General features: G+C 44.9%; 1 protein-coding gene across 1 annotated transcript in view; it reads left to right on the top strand.

Annotated features, from left to right (window-relative positions):
* The window catches only part of CSE1L (chromosome segregation 1 like), a 35327-nt gene extending 17350 nt beyond the window's left edge, over positions 1-17977 (top strand). Inside the window, exons 13-25 of the mRNA XM_082271186.1 lie at positions 128-212; positions 836-897; positions 4681-4820; positions 4907-5010; positions 5100-5197; positions 7118-7268; positions 8670-8878; positions 9180-9277; positions 10107-10192; positions 12227-12308; positions 12486-12632; positions 12750-12981; positions 17594-17977. Coding sequence (XP_082127312.1) covers positions 128-212; positions 836-897; positions 4681-4820; positions 4907-5010; positions 5100-5197; positions 7118-7268; positions 8670-8878; positions 9180-9277; positions 10107-10192; positions 12227-12308; positions 12486-12632; positions 12750-12981; positions 17594-17683 — 1584 coding nt within the window. The 3' untranslated portion in view covers positions 17684-17977. The remainder of the gene's footprint in view (positions 1-127; positions 213-835; positions 898-4680; positions 4821-4906; positions 5011-5099; positions 5198-7117; positions 7269-8669; positions 8879-9179; positions 9278-10106; positions 10193-12226; positions 12309-12485; positions 12633-12749; positions 12982-17593) is intronic.
* Positions 17978-21499: the final 3522 nt, after the last annotated feature.

Genomic DNA, 21499 nt, shown 5'->3' with positions numbered 1-21499 from the left:
CTGCTGTCCTTTGGGTCATGTTGACGTGTAGTACCCTGTCCTAGGGCCCTGTGTCCCAGGTAGAGAGAGCAGGCAGTGGGTTTGGGGTGCAGTAATTTGTTGGTAAGAATTTTCTTTGTCTTCTCAGCATGGGATCACACAAGCCAACGAACTTGTCAACCTTACAGAATTCTTTGTGAATCACATTCTTCCTGATCTGAAGTCTTTGAACAGTGAGTATCAGCTGCTCATAGCCTGGCTTTGTGCACGTTAGAGGTGTTTATTGTCCTGGGGTTATGTTAGCTGTGGTGTGAAGTGATAATCCAAGCTCCATCTATCACGGGTGGTGGGGGCTCCTGTTCTCTGGGTGAAGAGGAGGGTGCCTGCTCGGTTTCTGTAGTCATTATGTAGCCACTGCGAAAGATATTCTGGGGTGAGCGAGAAATGTCACCAGCACAGCATGGATCTCAAGAACAAGTCCAAAGTTTTATTCAGCGATCACATCGTTACAGCAAATGGCAACGTTTCGGAGGAACGCAGGACACCTTCATCAGACATGTGATGTCGCATGCCTGATGATGTGGTACTGCGTTGCTCTCAAACTTTGCTATTTACTGTAACAATGTGATCGCTGAATAAAGCTTGGACTTGTTCTTGAGATCCATGGTCTGCTGGGGATATTTCTCATTCTGACTTTTTACGGTTCCAGCCGGTGGTCAATTCAGCACCCACTTATACACATGTTCTTTTCTACAAGAACGTGTGCATTGGGAATAGTGCATTGAGATATTATGGGGTGTTGCTCCTGAGATGGCTGTTTATCGCACATTGTAATGCTGCTGGTTTTTCTCTGCAGTCAATGAATACCCCGTACTGAAGGCAGATGGGATCAAATATATCATGATTTTCAGGAATCAGGTGAGCAGTTGTATAGGAATCCCCTCATTCCTGCTTTATATTATATAATTATTATACAGGATTTATATAGCGCAAACAGTTTGTGCAGCGCTTTACAACATGAGAGCAGACAGGACAGTTACAATACAATTGAATACAGGAGGAAGGGGGGGGGGGGTGCATCATGAACACAAAGCACTGTGTCCAGCTGTGAAGTCTGAATCTGACACTCTTCTCTATGGCTGTAAATAAGTATGAACATCTAATCAGATTTGCATACATATGTATATGTATAAGATTTACCAGAAATAAATCATTAAGGAGGTTGGTATCCCTGCAAGACCCTTTGCTCTACTGCAATAATCACTTGTATAAATCATAAATGGACTAAACCTGCCGGTCTGTGATACGTACAGGCCAAACTTCTGTCTCTGAATGTATGTATCAGAATATATGTATATGTGTATATCATTATATGTGTAAGGTGATATTAACCTTTTGTATTCTACCCATGTTACCTTCTTTATTCATTAATAAAAATTACGATAATTGAAAAAAAGAACAGATTGTGCAATCCCAGAGTATTACCAGGTTTTACATATTCAAGCAGATGGACACAACAAAGCGAGGACATTTCCAAGATTCATTGTTGTAGAGCACGTGTACATTTTAGACAATAAGCAATGAGCGAGATCTACATACTAATTTCAGAGCATACTAATTCACTGGTATGCTTTTTATTTTCAATTTTAAGTTTTTTATTTTTAATGGGGGGAAAAAAATGCTTCATTACACGTACAAATAATGTAATAAACCACTTGCCGACCGCCGCAAGTACATATACTGCGGCGGTCAGCCCCTCACAGGCAGAGTGACGTATATATACGTCACTAGCCTGTGAGGCTCTGGGGAGTGAGCGTGCGCCGGCGCGCTCCCGTGCCGTCACGGACCCCCCCCCCCCGCGCGTGTGACCGGCGGACCCGATGTCCGCTGGTCACTCAGCAGCGATCGTCGGGGGAGAGGGAGAAAGGCAGGCGGCTAGTGTAAACAAGCCGCCTGTCATTCTCCCCTGTGTAGAAACAATGATGATACGGTTCTACTATGTAGGACCGTTGATCACTGTTCCTACAGCTCAAGCCACAGCCAATCACAGTTAGAATCACGCCCCTAGGGACACACACAGCCCCTCCCTCTCAAATAAAGATAACTCCTTCACTGCCAGTGTAATTTTACAGTAACAGTGCATATGTATAGCACTGATTACTGTAGAAATGTCACTGGTAACCCCAAAAATGTCAGTCAAGGGTCCGATCTGTCCGCCGCAATGTCGCAGTACCGCAAAAAAAATTGCAGATTGCCGCCATTATGCGTTAAAAAAAATGACAAAAATCTTTCCCTTTGTTAGTAAACGCGATAACTTTTGCGCAAACCAATCAAAATACGCTTTTTGCGATTTTTTTTTTTTTTTTTTTTTTTTTTTTTTTTTTTTCCCAAACATATGTAGCATAAAACAAATTGTCTGAAAATGTTAAAAAATTTAGATTTTTACGTATTTTTTGGGGGGAATTTCATATAAAAAATTTGAAAAATATTGTTATTTTTGCAAAATTGACGCTCTTGACGCGCATGATAAAAAAATCGCACAGGTGATCAAATACCACCAAAAGAAAGCTCTGTTTGTGGGGAAAAAAAGGACATCCAATTTGTTTAGGTACAGCGTCGCACAACCGCGCAATTGTCCGTTAAAGTCACGCAGTGCCGAATCGCAAAATACCCCCTGGTCTTTCAGCAGCCAAATCCTCCGGGGCTTAAGTGGTTAAATGCTATTATACATCCATTAAATGGTATTATACATCCATATCCTAACCTATATAATCTTAATGTTAATACCTCGTTCATAGAGAAGTACATTGCTTCAATAATAAAACATACTAAAACAAAAGAAAAAACAATCACAAATAGTAACCTCTCTGACCGTCAAGATTAATAAATCCTGGAAAGAGTAAATATCATATGTAAGGCCTAAAGAACCTCAATAAAGTTATACTAATACAATTTTCCCCTTTTCCTCTTCGGTCAGCACCTGTCATATACAAACACACAAAAAATAAATGTATATTCGTAATAATTTGCTCTTACAAAAAGTGTTACAAACTGGGGAGTTTCTAAACCAGCCTTTTTCAACCAGGGTGCCTTGAGGTTTCTTCAGGGGTGCCTTGGCAAAATACCTATAAATTGCCCAAAATTGTATACAAGCCAGTGTGTGGCTATAACCTGCCTTTTAGTTACACGAAGCCACAGGTTTTCATTGTGCTCCAATACAACCTTCTACCTGCTGGCCATGGCATCATCAGTTCATAAGGAGGATGTCAGTTGCCTGCATAGCATCCTTGTTTGCCTCTCTCCATCAGCGTCGGGGGGTCACAGTAGCTGAGTGATGGAGAAAAACTGAGGAGAAACATTGGAATACTGGTCAGTACCAGTTTGCAAAAGTGTATTTGCTTTGGAAGAATAAATCACCCCTGATGTTCAGTGTCCTACATGTGTGGATGTTGCTGCATTATGTAAAGCAATTAGAATAGGTTTTACATTTTAGAATGGGGTGCCTCGAGACTGTCCGTCCATTTTTAAAGGGTGCCTCTAGACTGTCCATCCATTTTTAAAGGGTGCCTCGAGACTGTCCATCCATTTTTAAAGGGTGCCTCGAAACGGTCCATCCATTTTTAAAGGGTGCCTTGAGACGGTCCATCCATTTTTAAAGGGTGCCTTGAGACGGTCCATCCATTTTTAAAGGGTGCCTTGAGACGGTCCATCCATTTTTAAAGGGTGCCTCGAGACTGTCCATCCATTTTTAAAGGGTGCCTCGAGACTGTCCATTCATTTTTAAAGGGTGCCTCTAGACTGTCCATCCATTTTTAAAGGGTGCCTCGAGACTGTCCATTCATTTTTAAAGGGTGCCTCTAGACTGTCCATCCATTTTTAAAGGGTGCCTCGAGACTGTCCATCCATTTTTAAAGGGTGCCTCGAGACTGTCCATCCATTTTTAAAGGGTGCCTCGAGACTGTCCGTCCATTTTTAAAGGGTGCCTCGAGACTGTCCATCCGTTTTTAAAGGGTGCCTCGAGACTGTCCATCCATTTTTAAAGGGTGCCTTGACTGAAAAAAGGTTGAGAAACACTGATCTAAAATATCTCCATTCTGACCATGTATTATATAGATCTACGTTTTCGTTTTCCCAGGAGACCATCTTTCCATTTGGTATGCTTTTTAAAGTGATTCCTGATTGGTTGTTGGGTGGGCACTTTAGCTTAAGGCCCCTTTCACACCTACGGACCGTTCATTTCATCAGTTCAGTCACGTCAAAATGGATGAAGTATTTATCAGTTTTCGTCCATTTTTCTTACATCCACTACCAATGCAAAAACGGATGAAAAACGGACCGTTTGTCAGTTTACATCCGTTTTTCGTCCAATCCGTTTTTTTTTTTTTTTTTTTTTAACGGAAGAAAAATAAGGCTTTCATCCGTTCAACAAAATGGATATTGACGGAAGCGGATGAAAACGGATAATCATTCGTTGCTGTCCATTTTTCCATAGGAATGCATTGATGTCTGTTTTTAATCTGTCAATGGATGGATGAAAAACGGACAAACGGTCCTGATGTGTGAAAGGGGCCTTCCACTTTGATTATATAGTCGTCTGATGTGATATGAGGGGGACTGGATCTAGCTGTGCTGTTACCATATTGTCTGCTGTTATCAATGTCGCACCTTATTTAAAGCAGAAGCTTATTGTCTTTATGGCAGGTACCTAAAGATCAGGTATTGGCTGCCCTTCCCCTCCTGATTGCCCATCTGCAAGCAGAGAGCGTTGTGGTTCACACGTATGCAGCGCACGCCCTGGAGAGGCTATTTACTATGAGAGGAGGATCCGCCAACACCACCCTGTAAGTATCTATCTTGTCCCCCTTTATAAGACGGCTGTGCTCAGTCTGCGGCTGTTATGTCCTCACATTCTCCTCTCTTCCTGCAGCATCACTGTAGCTGACATGTTGCCGTATGTGGAGGGGCTCCTGTCCAATCTGTTCAAAGCTCTGTCATTACCCGGCTCCTCAGAGAACGAGTACATCATGAAAGGTAGGAGACGGAGCAGAAGAAGGGGGGGGGGGGTATTATATAGTGTGTGCCACAGTACAGAGATTATTTATTGTGTCCTTCTATCCCAGCAATCATGAGAAGCTTCTCGCTGCTGCAGGAAGCCATCATCCCCTTTATTCCTTCTGTCATCACTCAACTCACACAGAAGCTGCTGGCTGTCAGTAAGGTGAGTCCTGACCTGCCAGATTTCTACTACACACTCCTCGGCCTTCTACACTGACCACATAGTATAACCCCGGAGTTGTGATTATATTCTCGTGTACGGTTATCAGATTTCAGACATGAATATAAAAAGTCTGCACACCCCTGTTTAAAATGTCAAGTTTCTGTGATGTAAAAAAATGAGACGAAGATAAATCATTTCAGAACTTTTTACCTCCTTTAACCTCTTTCCGACCACCACACACAGATTTACTGCGGCAGAGCGGCTCGGCTGCACATAATCACGTAGATCTACGTGATTATGTGCATGTGGTCTAGAAGGTGCGAAACCACACTCCCGCTGTGATTAGACACATCGGGAGGAGCGGGCACAATCGCCGACGGCCTCCCGCGATCCTCTGGGAAACTGACAGGAGAGCCGCCTGCCTATGTAAACAAAACAGGCGGCTCTTCTGTCAGACAGGCACACAGAGATCATGTGTTTCAGCTAAGCTGAAACACCGATCTGTGTGTCTTTCACAAAGCCCTTCTCCCCCCCCACAGTTGGCTAGCACTTTAGGCATACATTTAACCCCTTGATCGCGCTGCCCCTCCTTTTTTTTAAATCTTTTAGGCGGAGGGAGGTAAAAATGAAAACAAATTAAATATGGTTGCATAAGTGTGCACACCCTTAAACTAATACTTTGTTGAAGCACCTTTTTGACTTTATTAAAGCACTCAGTCTTTTTGGGGATGAGTCTATCAGCATGGCACATCTTGGCTTGGCAATATTTGCCCACTCTTTGCAAAAACACTCCAAATCTGTCCCCTTCAGATCACCCCACAGATTTTAAATAGGATTCAGATCTGGGCTCTGGCTGGGCCATTAAAAAACGTTAACGGGGGGGGGGGGGGGGGGGGCGGCATTGACTCCTGGGAGCGATGACGTTCAGCTCCCAGGAGTAATCGCAAGCCGGAAGAGACGGCGCGGGCCGCAGACGGAGGAAGTGGCAGGAAGGTAAGTATATTTTCTTCAATAACAAGGTAAGTGACCAAAAAAAAAATCGAGAGTATCCATTTCTTTTTCAGGTGACACTCTGCAAGCAGATGGTCCAAAATCGATTTTTTTTTTTTTTTTTTTCCGACTTTGAGGCCGGAACTCCGCTTTAATTCTGAACACAGCTACATCCCCAGTTATAAGAGGGTGTGCACACTTATGTAACCTTTTTTAGTTTTTTTATTTTTGCTTCTCTACCCCCCCCCCCCCCCCCCAAATATTTAAATTTTTGTTTTTTCAATTGAGTTGTACAGTATATAGGTCACATTTAAAGGGGGAAAAAGTTCTGAAATGATTTATCTTTACCTCATTTTTTTACATCAGAAACCTGACATTTTAACAGGGGAGTGTAGATTTTTATTATATCATTATCGTTGTGTTATAACTATCTTGTGATTTGCCATCATTAAAGGTATGAAAAGGAAATAAAGCCCCGTACACACGTACCGATTATCGGCCGAACGATCGGCAGTCTTTTGTCCGAGGGCTGTCTTGTCTGTTGAAAAGTGCTAAAGACTGCACACGAATTTAGTCGGCCAACAACAGCCGACTGCAGAAGTGATGTCATGTGATGGTTAACTTTCCTTGTCTTTTTTCTTCTCTGAGCATGCCCAGTCTTGCAAATCTTCTGTCTGTCGGCCGAAATCTGTACTGACTGGCGAACAATCAGTCGTTCTGGTGTCGGCATACAAAAATTTTAATGCTTGCACGACAGATTCTGTTCGGCCGAAAGTGCGCTGTCGGAAGCATCATACTAACAAGCCGAAAATCGGCCGATCGTTCGGCGGGCGAACATTTTCGGCCGACAATCGGTACGTGTGTACGGGCCTTTAATCTGCTGATTGTCTTGGATGTGTTTCATTCCCCCTCCCCCTCTTCCTTTCACAGAATCCCAGCAAGCCTCACTTCAACCATTACCTGTTTGAATCCATCTGCCTGTCTGTGCGCATCACCTGCCGCTCCAACCCCAGCACTGTGAGCAGCTTCGAAGAGGCCCTGTTCTTGGTCTTCACTGAAATCCTGCAGAGCGATGTACAAGGTACATAGTGAACGTGACCATACTACTAGCTGCACATTGCCACCATTGTGAATGTGTTCCAGGCCATATTATTGAGGTAGTCATTGAATAATGCAATAATTAAAATATAACCAAAAAGCAAAGCTTTTCTTTAGTTTTGAATGGAGAGGATTTGAACACCTGTTAGGGTTTTATTGCTGTTTGTGCCCCTCTGTATTTGTACTTTCTTTTGTCATCGAAAGTGAAAGTAAATGATCCCAAGATTTGAGTTGTCCCCAGAACAGGAATAGAGGGGAAATGTTCCAACGTGGACACTGGTTCTGGTGACAACCAGGGATTTCTTTACTTGGAGGGATTTCCTTTCACTTTCTGTATGGGTAAGGGACAGGAAGTGAAGAGAAATTTTTCCAATGGGACACAGATGGAAAAAAAAAACCGGGCAGGTTATATGCCTCCTTTTCTCTTTTCAAAGTTAAAGAATAAGTTCACTTTAAAAAAATAATAAATGCACATTTTTTTGCAGGTAAAAAGGTGCATTTATTTATTGTGGAGCCTGTAAAGCATTGCACCAGCGATCAGCTGATCACTGGTGGCATGCAGGTCTTCTGCAGATCTGTCACTGTATCTATGGCCGTCAGTGGCGGCTGGTGCTCCATGGGCTGGGGGGGGGGGTGGCGGCAGACGCACCATACCCCCCCCCAGACGACACCCCCACTTCCCCCTCAGTCTCCTCCGTGGGTTGGGCTTCCCCTGCGTCTCCTTCCTCCTCCTCTTCCTCCTTGGCCAATAGCATGGCTTCTCCTTTCGACCAATCGGGAAACGGGTCTCAGGACCCGCTTCCTGATTGGCCAGGAGGAGAATCTATGTGACAATAGCGAATATTCATTCGCTATTGTCACACAACTGGGTGGGCTCAGGGCGCAGTTCTCTGTGCCCCGAGCCCACCCTTTTTTGAAGCCTATTAGAGCCTCTGGCTCTAATCACGTGCTTAAAAAAAAAAAAAAACCCCATTGGAATCCATGCTTTAGCGCCCTGCATGTAGATTAGGGTGCTGGACGCATGGATGGGGGGCGGTGCCCCTGCGCCCCCAATGGATGTGCCGGCTCTGGTGGCCGTACATCCCATGTGGGCAAGCAGATACACTGACAGGAATAATCAATGAACTACCACGACGCTCCACAGCGCCATGGTAGTTAATTGAGAACTACAAGCAGACTGCTGCATAGGATGTCAGGACTTGAAGTTCATTCACACACAACTCTGGTAGATTTGCTGGGTGTTGGTCTGTATGATATGGGGATATAGTGACATTAGACAGGAGCTTTAAATCTGACGTAATACATTGACAGCCATTATATAATGTACAGCTGCAGTCCCTGGTGTCTATATGGTAATATTCACTTCTCCTCCCCTTCTCTGCAGAGTTTATGCCGTATGTCTTCCAAGTCATGTCACTGCTCCTGGAGATGCACAAAGATGAAATTCCCAACTCCTACATGGCGCTCTTCCCGCACCTCCTGCAACCTGTTCTGTGGGAGAGGACGGGCAACATCCCTCCTCTTGTCCGACTCCTACAAGCCTACCTGGAAAGAGGAGCCAACACCATAGCAGCCAGTGCCGGCGATAAGATTGTAAGTGGTCATTTACTCCCCCTCAGGGATTGCAGGCAGAGAGGCCCGCTGATTGGTCATGAGAGGCTCCCATCCGAACGACCCCACTGGGGCACGGGGAGGCCCTCCCGAGCGGCCACACTGGGGCACGGGGGGGCCTCCCGAGCGGCCACACTGGGGCACGGGGAGGCCCTCCCGAGCGGCCACACTGGGGCACGGGGGGCCCGCCATATGCTGGAAACACAATTAAATGCTGTGTTCTGCAGTATACGACTCTTTGAATTGTGCAATAACATTCTGATTCTGTATGTTGTGATTTTAGCCCGGCCTTCTTGGAGTCTTCCAGAAACTCATCGCCTCCAAAGCCAATGATCACCAAGGCTTTTATTTACTGAACAGTATCATCGAGCAATTACCTTCGTAAGTAGCACCCTGAGGTAAACGCCATCGTTCGTTCCTTTCATGTTCATGAACAGGTTTACATACCATTCTGGAATCAGACGAGTTGCGCGTCAAAAACTAGCACCATCTCCTATTCAGGAGAATCCAAATCCCCATAAAGTGTATGACCTATTCAACTCAGGTGTCAGCACTAGTAATTCACCCATCGGCAATGTAATCATAGGCACTAATAAATACCTTTTTTATAAATTGGTGTTAGCATGACTGCTATGTCTCCTTCATCTACCGTGTGTACCTGGTCTGTTGGCTGAAGCTTCATGCTTGTGACGTCACAAAATGGCAAAACAAGTCAGGAGGCACATGAAGCTCTGGCATGGCTCCCTGCCATCCCAAAGTAGGGGACTGAGGGCATGATGGTGACAACACTGCCATGGCATTAGCTGCCTAGGGTTAGTGTTGTCAGCTGAGCACAGGAAGTGGAATATGCGCCTAGAAAATGGCAGAATCAGCAGGTACGGTTTCAAAAGGAATAAAAAAAATCATAGATTGAACTGTGCATAATGAATAGGAACAATTTATGTTGAAAGTTTTCATGTGTTTTAAACACACATTGCACATTTATAAACCCTAGTCTGCACTCTTTCCTGATTGATGTCCTTAATTCTGTATAATACGGTACTATCTTCATAGATTTAATCTATAGCTGCATGGTACATAGTGACAGGGCATCTTTTTATAGATCTGATTTATAGCTGTATCATGCATGGTGACCAGTCCCCTGTACAGGTATATAATTTGTATCATACACAATGACCGGTCCTCTGATATTTGTCTGTTTGTCTTGCAGGGCATGTTTGGAGCAGTATAAGAGACAAGTCTTCATCGTACTGTTCCAGAGGCTACAGAGCTCCAAAACCACAAAGTTTGTAAAAAGTGAGTGCGGTTTTTAGGTTTTGCACTATAAAACAAAAAAAGCGTCAAAATTTTGAAAAAAAAACACAATATTTTTTACTTTCTGCTATAAAACATTCCCAATAAAAAAATTAAATCAATTTTTTTTTATGAGTTTAGGCCAATTTGTATTCTGCTACATATTTTGATAAAAAAAAAAATCCCAAAAAGCTTATTTTAACCACTTAAGCCCCGGAAGATTTTACCCCCATTCCGACCAGGTTTTTTTTTGGGATTCGGCACTGCGTGAGTTTAACGGACAATTGCGCAGTCGTGCGACGCTGTACCTAAACAAATTTGACCTCCTTTTTTTTCCCCACAAACAGAGCTTTCTTTTGGTGGTATTTGATCACCTGTGCGATTTTTACTTTTTGCGCGATAAACAAAAAAAGCGTCAATTTTGCAAAAAAAATGTAAAAATCTAAATTTTTTTTAACATTTTAGGCCAATTTGTTTTCTACTACATATGTTTGGTAAAAAAAAAAAACGCAATAAGCGTATTTTGATTGGTTTGCGCAAAAGTTATTGCATTTACTAACTAAGGGAAAGATTTTTTTTTTTTTAGCGCGTAATGGCGGCGATCTGCAATTTTTTTTTTCTTTGCGGTACTGTGACATTGCGGCGGACAGATCGGACCCTTGACTGACATTTTTGACACTTTTGAGGTTACCAGTGACATTTCTACAGTAATCAGTGCAGTACAGTAAACCCCCCTCCATTGCGGGGGGTTACGTTCCGGACCTAGCCGCGAAAAGTGAAAATCCGCGAAATAGAAAAACCCTATTAAAATGCATTGTAGGCATGTTTTTTTTACTGTCACTGTACGTGTAGAAGCATTTTAAGGTCTTTAAACACACTTTTAAAACAATAGAAACTCATTTAAACACATAAAAGATACTGAGAGACAGAGCAAGAGCTATGGAAAACACAAAAATATTTCATTTTTAATGATTTATATAGTAAAAAAACGCAATATACCGGGACCGCAAAAACTGAACCGCGATGGAGCGGGGGTTTACTGTATATATGCACTGTTACTGCAAAATGACACTGGCAGGGAAGGGGTTAACTTTATTGGGGAAGGAGGGGTTAAGTGTGTCCCTAGGAGCGTGCTTCTAACTGTGATTGGACATGGCTACTGGTGTAGGAACAGTGATCAACGGTCCTACATAGTAGAACCGTATGATCACTATTCCTACACAGGGGAGAATGACAGGCGGCTTGTTTACATTAGCCGCCTGCCTTTCTCCCTCTCCACCGACGATCGCCGAGTGACCGGCGGACATCGGGTCCGCCGGTCACACGCACGGACTTCCTAGGGAACGGGGCGGGCGGGCGCCTCCGCGGACGCGCGCTCGCCCGCTATTGGCTCACAAGCAACTGACAGGCAAGTGACCTACCCATACGTTACTTTGCCTGGCCGGGGCTGACCTCCGCAGTATATGTACTTGCGGCGGTCAGCAACCGATTAATTGGTTTGCACAAAAGTTATAGCGTTTACAAACTATTGGATAGATTTTTGGACTTTATTTTAATTTTTTTTTTTATTAGTAATGATGCTGATCAGCTAGTTTTAGCGGGACTGCAATATTGCGGTGGACAGATCGGACCCCTAACTGACGTTTTGACACTTTTTGGGGACCAGTGACATTGATACAGTATTCAGTGCTAAATAATATGCACTGTTACTGTATAAATGACACTGGCAGGGAAGGGGTTAATACTGGGGGTGATCAAAAGGTTAAATGTATGGGAGGAAATGTGCCTCCTATCACTGGGAGGAATAGTGCCCCAAGGGGCGTATAGCATGCAGTCCCCTGGGCCACAATTTAGAATGCACTGATTTTACAACATCTCAATACCTTATTTTCTGCAGAGAAGGGTGGGAAAGGACAACAAATACATCACATCCACATTTACATGGTATATCTGTAGACTTTTTTTTTTTTTTTTTTCGGTTAGCATTATTCCTGCAGGTTTGTGATTTGCTGAAATGTCCTTTTTTCATCCTCCTAGGTTTCTTAGTGTTTTTAAACCTGTATTGTGTGAAATATGGAGCCATCGCCCTGCAGGAAATGGTGGACAGTATTCAGCCCAAGTGAGTAGGGTTTCTTTTTTTACATGGCTACGTGTGGGTGGAGTGAGCGAAGTGGTAGGTAATGCTTGCACTGGGAAGGGGGGGGGGGACAGCACCTGAGAGGACAGAATACCATCCGCTGTCCCATTTGCCTGAGTTTTTATCCAGGAGTGACCTATAAATCTTTGTGTGTGGCAGGATGTTTGGTATGGTGGTGGAGAAGATTATCATCCCTGAAATCCAGAAAGTATCGGGCCCCATAGAAAAGAAGATTTGTGCTGTTGGACTTACAAAAGTCCTGACGGAATGTCCCTCCATGATGGACACAGAGTACACAAAGCTGTGGTAAGATGGCCGCCTCTTCCTGGAGGAAATCTAGTCACTGTTGTCTGAAACCTGCTTATGATTCCTCTGTAATACGTTCTTAGGTCATCCATTTTTTTCCCTTTTTATCGCTCCTAGGACGCCTCTGCTCCAGGCTCTGATTGGCCTGTTTGAGTTGCCTGAAGATGACACCATTCCAGATGATGAACATTTCATCGACATAGAGGACACTCCCGGCTACCAGACCGCCTTTTCCCAACTGGCATTTGCGGGCAGGAAAGAGCATGACCCGATCGGAGAAATGGTTAACAATCCCAAGATCCTCCTTGCACAGTCTCTTCACAAGCTGTCCACGGCTTTTCCTGGGCGGGTGAGCATCACAAATATGAGGCAGGAATTCAGTATTCAGAAATATGTGAGGACGTAATCGCTACTCATGGCACACAGCATTGCACACAGACACCTGGAGAACTATAAATGTAAAATAGTGTAGCGCTACCCATAAAACATCATAATGTACCACAAATCACATCTAATCTCACATAAGTAACATACTCCAATATTAATAAAAAACAATAGCCAAAACACAGAATTGAGAAAAAATAAATAAATCCAGAAACAAAAATAAAGTGAGTCCACAATTTCAGTGCTGTCGGCCTGAGAATAACCATACAACAGAACGGACCTTCTTGAAATGTAAAATGGAGTCCACAGTCGCAGTGTTAATAATGTAAATAGCCGGAGTAAGTCATGTGATCTTGTGACGCAACGCATTAGAAGGAGCGAGGTAACGTCACTTCTGGTTTTGGCAGAACCTGGAAGAGTGGTGGAGAAAAGTGGTGGGAAAGCTGTATTGCATATGTCCGATGTCTTTATGCATCTTTAACCACTTACGGACCGCCCACCATGTATTTATGTCGGTACTTTGACTTTAAATACGGGGGTTAAACGACGGACGGTCTGCTTTAACATTCGCCGTGGGATCACCTTCATGGGCGGTGGGAGAGGTGCCCCCCTCCTGCCGCTTCCCGGTCGTTTTCCTCGCTTACCTTTAGCCGTCCATTGCGTAGAAAACTATCCGGTCCGCTCACCTCTCAGGCAGGAAGTCGAGTGAGGGCAAGATGGCCCCCACTCCACTCTATGGCCTTGGAGGACCGGAGCGACGTCATACATCGCTTCCTAGCAACTGCTTTGGAGAGCCCTTTATTTTTCATCCTTTTTAAATTTCCTTTGATGACCTCATCGGCCGCATGCACTCTGAATATCTCCTAAACTGTGCAAGTTTAGGAGATATTCAAAGTACCTACAGGTGAGCCTTATTATAGAAAGCAGGAGAGAGCGGCGCCGGCTTAGTGTAGCATAAATTTATTGATACATAATGAATGTAGCAACTTAATCTGAGGTAAGGATGAACTGGTAAGGTGGGTATGGCAAGATCATCTATCTTATTCTCCTAGGTAGGTGCAGTGGAGAAGGTGGCTGGGTGCCGGTGTATCCATGGGGAAGCTGCTGTTCAGCAGCTTGTCCGTGGGTTTGAGCAGCGGCGGGGGGGGGTTCTCAGCATCTCGCCATACCCACCTTACCAGTTCATCCTTACTTCAGAGTAAGTTGCTACATTCATTATGTATCAATAAATTTATGCTACATTAAGCCGGCGCCGCTCTCTCCTGCTTTTTATTCCTCAGAGCCCCTCCATGCTCCAGCTGGCAGCCGCTGAACGTGCCCCCCCCCCCCCACCACCACCTATTGGATTCCTTTCTCTGCTGCTCCACACCCCCCCCTTTCTTCTTTATCCCCCCCTTTCTTCTTTATCCCCCCCCTTCTTCTTTATCCCCCCCCTTTCTTCTTTATCCCCCTCCCTTTCTTCTTTATCCCCCCCCTTTCTTCTTTATCCCCCCCCCCTTTCTTCTTTATCCCCCCCCCCTTTCTTCTTTATCCCCCTCCCTTTCTTCTTTATCCCCCCCCCCCTTTCTTCTTTATCCCCCCTTCCCAATCTTGTTGCCCCCCTCTCCTTACTTTGTACTACCTACCAATACTGGAGAGCGCCATGACATCACCCACACTCATGTTTGAGCCTTATTATAGGCTTACCTGTAGGTACAAGTAAAAAGAGTTTACGTCCTCTTTAATGAATGGCTGCATGTGTTTTTTAAACTTTCTTGAGTCACCATTGAGGTATTTGTATACTATCATATCTCCTCTCAAGCTCCTCATCTCCAGGGAGAATAAGTTTAATGTTTTGTAGTCATTCCTCGTAACTGAGGTCCTCCCAGTCCCTTTATTAGCCCCTCTTCCAGCTGGCTTCAGTTCCACCACATCCTCCCTAAAGATTGATGACCAGAACTGGAGGGAATACTCTAGATGCGGACGGACAAAATTCTTGTAAAGTGGCAGGATTATCGTTTTATCTCTGGAGTAAATCCCCTATTTTATGCTTGGTAATAGTCTGCTTGCTGCAGCTTGGCATTGCATGCTATTGGGGAGTCTGTCTTCTACTAGGAGCCCCAGATCTTTGTCCATCCTGGATTCCCCCAATGGTTCTCCCCCTTGCGTTCGTATTTTTAGCCCATCTAAAGAATTATTCTGGATATTGCCTATTTTACTTGGGGATTACGCATTTTTTTTTTTTTTTTTTATTCTTTATTTAAAGGTACAGTTGTATTCAAAATTATTCAACCTCCCCAATGCTGTAAAGGGTTTTAGGGAATTTAGTGTACATTTGTAATTGTATTCAGAATTAAATCCTACAAGGACTTCTTAAAGAACCATATGCAACTAAAATGACATCAATTGGTTTTGTAATACAGTAGTAAATGTTTCTTTTGTGAATTCTTCATTGACACAATTATTCAACCCCTTAAAGACTACCACTCTGAAGAACAGAGGTTCATTGAAGTGTTTTCAATCAGGTATTGAAAACACCTGTGGATGTCAGGGAGCAGCAATAAAGCCTAATAAGCACCAATTAGGCAGCTTTACAATGACTGTGATACTCAGCTCCTTCTAGACATTTACTGGTGTGGTTACAAATATGGTGAAGTCAAGAGAATGGTCCAGGAAGACAAGAGAAGAGGTGATTACTCTTCGCAGGAAGGGCAATGGCTATAAGAAGATTGCAAAGATGTTAAACATACCAAGAGACACCATAGGAAGCATCATTCGCAAATTCAAGGCAAAGGGCACTGTTGAAACGCTACCTGGTCATGGCAGAAAGAAGATGCTGACTTCGACTGCTGTGCGCTACCTGAAGCGTAGAGTGGAGAAAAGTCCCCGTGTGACTGCTGAGGAACTGAGAAAAGATTTGTCAGATGTGGGTACTGAAGTTTCTGCTCAGACAATACGGCGCACACTGCGTAATGAAGGCCTCCATGACAGAACTCCCAGGCGCACCCCCTTGCTGTCTCCAAAGAATAAGAAGAGTCGACTGCAGTATGCCAAAAGTCATGTGGACAAACCAAGGAAGTTTTGGGATAGTGTTCTGTGGACTGATGAAACAAAATTAGAACTGTTTGGGCCCATGGATCAACGCTATGTTTGGAGGAGGCCTATGAAGAAAAGAACACCTTGCCTACTGTGAAGCATGGCGGGGGGTCAATCATGCTTTGGGGCTGTTTTGCTTCTGCAGGTTCAGGGAAGCTTCAGCATGTGCAAGGTACCATGAATTCTCTTCAGTACCAGGAGATATTGGATGACAATGTGATGCAGTCCGTCACAAACCTGAGGCTTGGGAGACGTTGGACCTTTCAACAGGACAATGATCCCAAGCATACCTCCAAGTCCACTAGAGCATGGTTGCAGATTAAAGGCTGGAACATTTTGGAGTGGTCATCACAGTCACCAGACTTAAATCCGATTGAGAACCTCTGGTGGGACTTAAAGAAAGCAGTTGCAGTGCACAAGCCTAAGAATGTGCCTGAACTGGAGGCTTTTGCCCATGACGAATGGGCGAAGATACCCGTAGATCGCTGCAAGACACTTGTGTCAAGCTATGCTTCACGTTTAAAAGCTGTTATAACTGTAAAAGGATGTTGTACTAAGTACTAAGATTGAATGTCACTTGGGGGTTGAATAAAACTGATAATGATGTGAGCACAGAAAAGACATTTGTGGTTATTTCATTATAAATGTTATATTTGTCTGACCTACACGTGCCTCTTTGATTTAATTGTAAGCAGGATGACTGAATGATCAAAATCAATGTCAAACTGGCCAAAACAATCAATTTCATTGGGGGTTGAATAATTTTGAATAGAACTGTATGCCATGAAAAAATAAACGACAACAACAATACAAATTAGCTGTAAGATAGTGACATAAAGTCTGATCACACAGTACGGATAACAACATGGTGTAAGACAAAAAGACAAAAAATCACAAATCCTAAAACTCATAGTGCAACCTAGACCCAGTTGTCGTCATGTTTTCAGTGCTTTGTCATGCATGTGTAGTATTGTTTTATATAGGATTTTGCATGGGAGGTAGTCCATTGCCATCCATCCAGGTGGGGAGGGGTAGGAATCCCCGCTGGCATCTGACATTGGCCGGTAAGGGGGCCCACCAGACCCCTCGTTCCCAAATGGGGGAGGACGTCCGGACCAGCCCCCCACCCTTCGTTTGGAGCACACCTAGTGGTAATTTATAACTTAATATGAGAGAAAGAGCAGTTATAATGCCCTGAGGTAGGGAAGAGATGAAAGAGAGGGGAGAAATTGAGGGAGGAGAGAGAGGAAGGAAAGGAAAAAGAGAGGGGGGAGGAAGAGATAGAAAGGTGGAAAGTGGGGGTCCACTCCGTCCCACCCGCGCGCCCGGCAAGCTGGTTAAGAATAGGAACAGGTAGTCTTCTGACAAGTGAAACAGATCCCAATGAATCCAACGTGCTGCGTGTTCCTCCGCCCTGTCCCTTAGAGTTGCTGTAAGACGGTATTCTGCATTTAAACAAACGCTCATACAATATAACATGCGATTCTTCTTTCCTTTCTTAGGTTCCTTCGATGATTAGCACAAGTTTGAATGCTGACGCTCTCCAGTTCCTTCAGGGCTACCTGCAGGCGGCCAGTGTTGCCCTAGTCTGATGACATTGTCACTGGTTTGTATGAGGAGCCAGGCACGGACAGTCGGGGACTTCAGATGTGGTCATGCTGTTACTGTAGTGATGAGCATGAATTGGACATGTTCCCATGACATAGCCGTTAATTTATTGTACAGTTTAACCATTTGAGTCTTTTTTCCTCATTTGCTGCACTTATTAACAAAACACTTGTAATGTCTGACCCTGTCCCAGGGTGCCGGAACTTTTCTATTTTCAGTCTATGTTTGTGTTATTTTTTTTTTCTCTGAACTGTGAATAAATGAGAAGCATTTGCTTAGATTGGTTTTGTGATGTGTCGTCCTTGCCTGCACAATGGTCATTAGCTGTAAATATTGCGTTTTCTTTCACAGGGCCGCTGATAGGGGGGGACCACCAGTCGTCCTGTAGGGGGGCCCAGGCACACAGGGGGGCCTCAACAGCACGGGGAATCAGAGCGGCACGTGGAGGGGCAATTACAGAAGGAAGCCCTGTTAGGCTCTGTGCAGCAGTTGAGTCAGTTTCTCCCCCTCCTGCCAGCTTTCAGCTGCTGCGGGGAGAGACACAAACACAGGGCATCGTTCCAGTTATTGCTTCTCTGTCAGCCCTACCTCCGACAGCGCTGCAGGCTTCCCTGTCCTGTAAAAAAAAAAAAAAAAAAATTGTAAAAACTGTGATTAAAAATGTAAAAGAAATTGTAAAATAATTGTAAAGATTTTTAACCACTTCCTGACCACCCACTGCCCTTTTATTGCGGGGCAGGGTGGCTCTCCTGCGCAAACCGACGTAAACCTACATCGGTTGCGTGTGGGAAGCTAGGGGGAGAGCGCGGGTGGCGCACTTCCACTCCAACTCAGCAGCAGGGAAGCCGATTCACAAATTGACCAGAGAGCCGTAAGGGTTAAAAACCTGATAAAAATTACCAGTAAGTAGTCATTTGGAGGATGCGTAAGTTGAGGCCTCAGCATGTTTTTGGCTAGAGTACGGTTGAAAAATAAAGAAATGCCGCGAACAGGCAGGTCCCACAAGGATCCGAATAGGCCTAAATTTTGAAAAAGGTCCTAAAATGTATAAGGAGTATAATTAGAATTGAACTGGATTGAATTGGGTGCCTCCTTTGACCGCAAGGTTTTGCAGGCTGCTGTTTAAAAGAGACTTGTTTTTTTTTCTCTTTATGGGGTTGAATTTTTGTTTTGGGAGTAAGCTCCTGTTGGTACGGGTTGAGCTTTTTGTTACCCAGTTGGCTATGTTTTTAGCCTTGGAAATACATTAACAGTTTTGTTTGCTTTCTTCCCAACCCTCATGCCTATACTGCTTTGGGACGTCCCAATAGTGAAGAAGCATAAGATCTGTGTCTGTCAATGGACGATAGAGAAAACTGGATTTTTGTAAGAACTTACCGTAAAATCCTTTTCTCTGAAGTCCATTGACAGACGCAGCACCCGCCCCTCTTATTTTGGGGATGGTTGTGTCTTCTTTTCACTGCTTGCTACGAAACTGATATGAGAGCACAGTGTGTCTGGGGTTATGTCGTGAGGGACAGCCCCTATAGGCGTGTCGAGTGAAAACTTTTCACTGACTAGTCTACTCCTGTAGATGGCGCATAACCCAATAGCGAAGAAGCACAAGATCTGCGTCTGTCAATGGACTTCAGAGAAAAGGATTTTACGCGAAGTTCTTACAAAAATCCAGTTTTCTGTTGAGTTGGGACGCCAACAGATCCACCTCAGGGTACCCCACTCGAGACATATCTGATGAAACATGCCCGGATAAGGGACCACTCCCCTTGGTCCAACGTCTGCCGACTGAGATAGTCCACCTGCTAGTTTTCCACTCCTGGAATGTGTACGGAGGAGAGGGCCCCGAACAAAGCGTTCTGCCCATCCGAGGATGCCGGCTACTTCCAGGGCTGCTAACACACTCTTTGTTCCACCCTGGTGATTAACATAGGCCACCGCCGTAGCATTGTCCAAATGGATCTGTATCAGGAGCCCCAGGAGTCGATCTGTCCAGTGATCCAGACACAGCCTGATCGCCCCAAGTTCCAAGAGATCGGTAGTCTGGACTCTTCCAGCGTCCCAACAACCCTGAGCGGAGCTTAAACCCAGGACACCTCCCCACCCAGACAGACTGGCATCTGTGGTGAACACTGTCCAGTACAAGGGTAGAAAGGATTTGCCCTGTCGTAGATCCAGAGAGCAAAGCCACCAGATGAAGATGAATCGCAACAAGAAACTTCTGGAGTTTGTCTGGAGGAAGGAACACTCTGGCTAGAACTAAATCCAGAGTCCGACCCAGATAATGCAATTTTCTGCATGGAATCAGAGCAGACTTCTGGTAATTTGGAAGCCAACCAAACTCCTTCAGGGTCTTTATAATGATCTTCATGTCGTCCATCAAGGCAGTAAAGGACTCTGCTCGCAAGAGGAGGTCATCCAGATAGCCTAATACCGCAATCCTCCACTAACGTAACCATGCCAGAACAGGGGCCAACACTTTTGTGAAGACACAAGGAGCAGGGGTGAGATCAAAGGGTAATGCCTTGAACTGTTAGTGCTCCTCTCCCACAGCAAAACAGAGGAAGCACTGGTGTCAAGCACTTATTGGAATGTGCAGTCTTGATATTGATAGAAGCAAGAAAGTCCCCCTGATGTAGGGATGCCACCACCGTGAGAATAGACTCCATTCAGAATTTCTGTACCTGCATAAAGCAGTACAGGGCCTTCAGGTCCAAAATCTGATGTACCTTGCCCTCCTTTGGGACCGTGAACAGGTTGGAAAAAAAACCTTGAAACCGTTCCAAGACCTGAAGCAAAAGGTCTTGCACCGCCCCAAAGAGAGCTTGCAACGGTCCGGGGACAGACGCACACTGAAAGGGAAGAAGCTTTCCGGAGGGCGAGAACGAAACTCTATCGTGTAACCGGACAGTATCACCTCGTGGACCCATTTGTCGTTTACCAAGGAGGTCCACGGGCTTGGAAATCAGCGAAGACATCTTCCCACCCCAGGCATAGGGGAGGGCACACCTTCATGCTGAAGAGAAGCCTTGTACGCAGGTCTAGAGAATCCTGTTCTTGGCTTCCCAGACCAGGGCCGCTTGGAACCTCCCAAGGAGGACTTGAAAGGTTTTGAACCCTTGTCAGTGGACCCTGAGGGTTGAAAAAAACTTTGTGAGCCGAGAAAGACAGTCCACGGCTGCGACAAGATTCTTTTCCCATCCCAGACTGTGAAATAAAAAGGGACTCTTAATGATTTCATCCAGGGTAGCCCCAAACAGGTGATCAGAGATTTTTTGTAATTCTGGTCCGCAGACCAACCTTTGAGCAACAATACACGTCTAAGCATCGCTGCCGAAACAGCATGGAAATAGGGGGAGCCGCATCCAAAGAGGCATCGCAGACAAACTGCAGCTCCTGGACCAACTGGTCTGGCAACTCAGCAAAAGCAGGGGGAATCTGGTCACCCTCTAGGTCATGATGCAAAAGTTTAGTCCATTCAGTTAGTGTTTGCGACACCAGGGCAATGGCCAGGACTGACCTCAGCGCCCAACCAGCATTAGTGAATATATTGCCACAGACTCTGCCTTCCTATCAGCCGGACTTTTAAAAGCCGAAGAGTCCTCTACTGGAATCATAGTTGCCTTGTTCAACCTGGAAACAGGGGCGTCCACCACTGGTGGGACAGTCCACTTCTTGAGAAAGTACTCTTCAAAGCTGTACAGATAAACTTGTCAAAATACGAGGGATAAGGAAACACTTTTGCCATGCGAGTCGGCTTGTGGGTGCCAGAGGGAACAGGCACCTCCACCACGGTCTCGGCTGCA

This window comes from Pelophylax lessonae, assembly GCF_965119305.1.
Source record: "Pelophylax lessonae genome assembly, chromosome: 11".
In the NCBI taxonomy this organism is placed as follows: Eukaryota; Metazoa; Chordata; class Amphibia; order Anura; family Ranidae; genus Pelophylax; species Pelophylax lessonae.
This window is presented reverse-complemented; position numbering and strand designations above follow the sequence as displayed.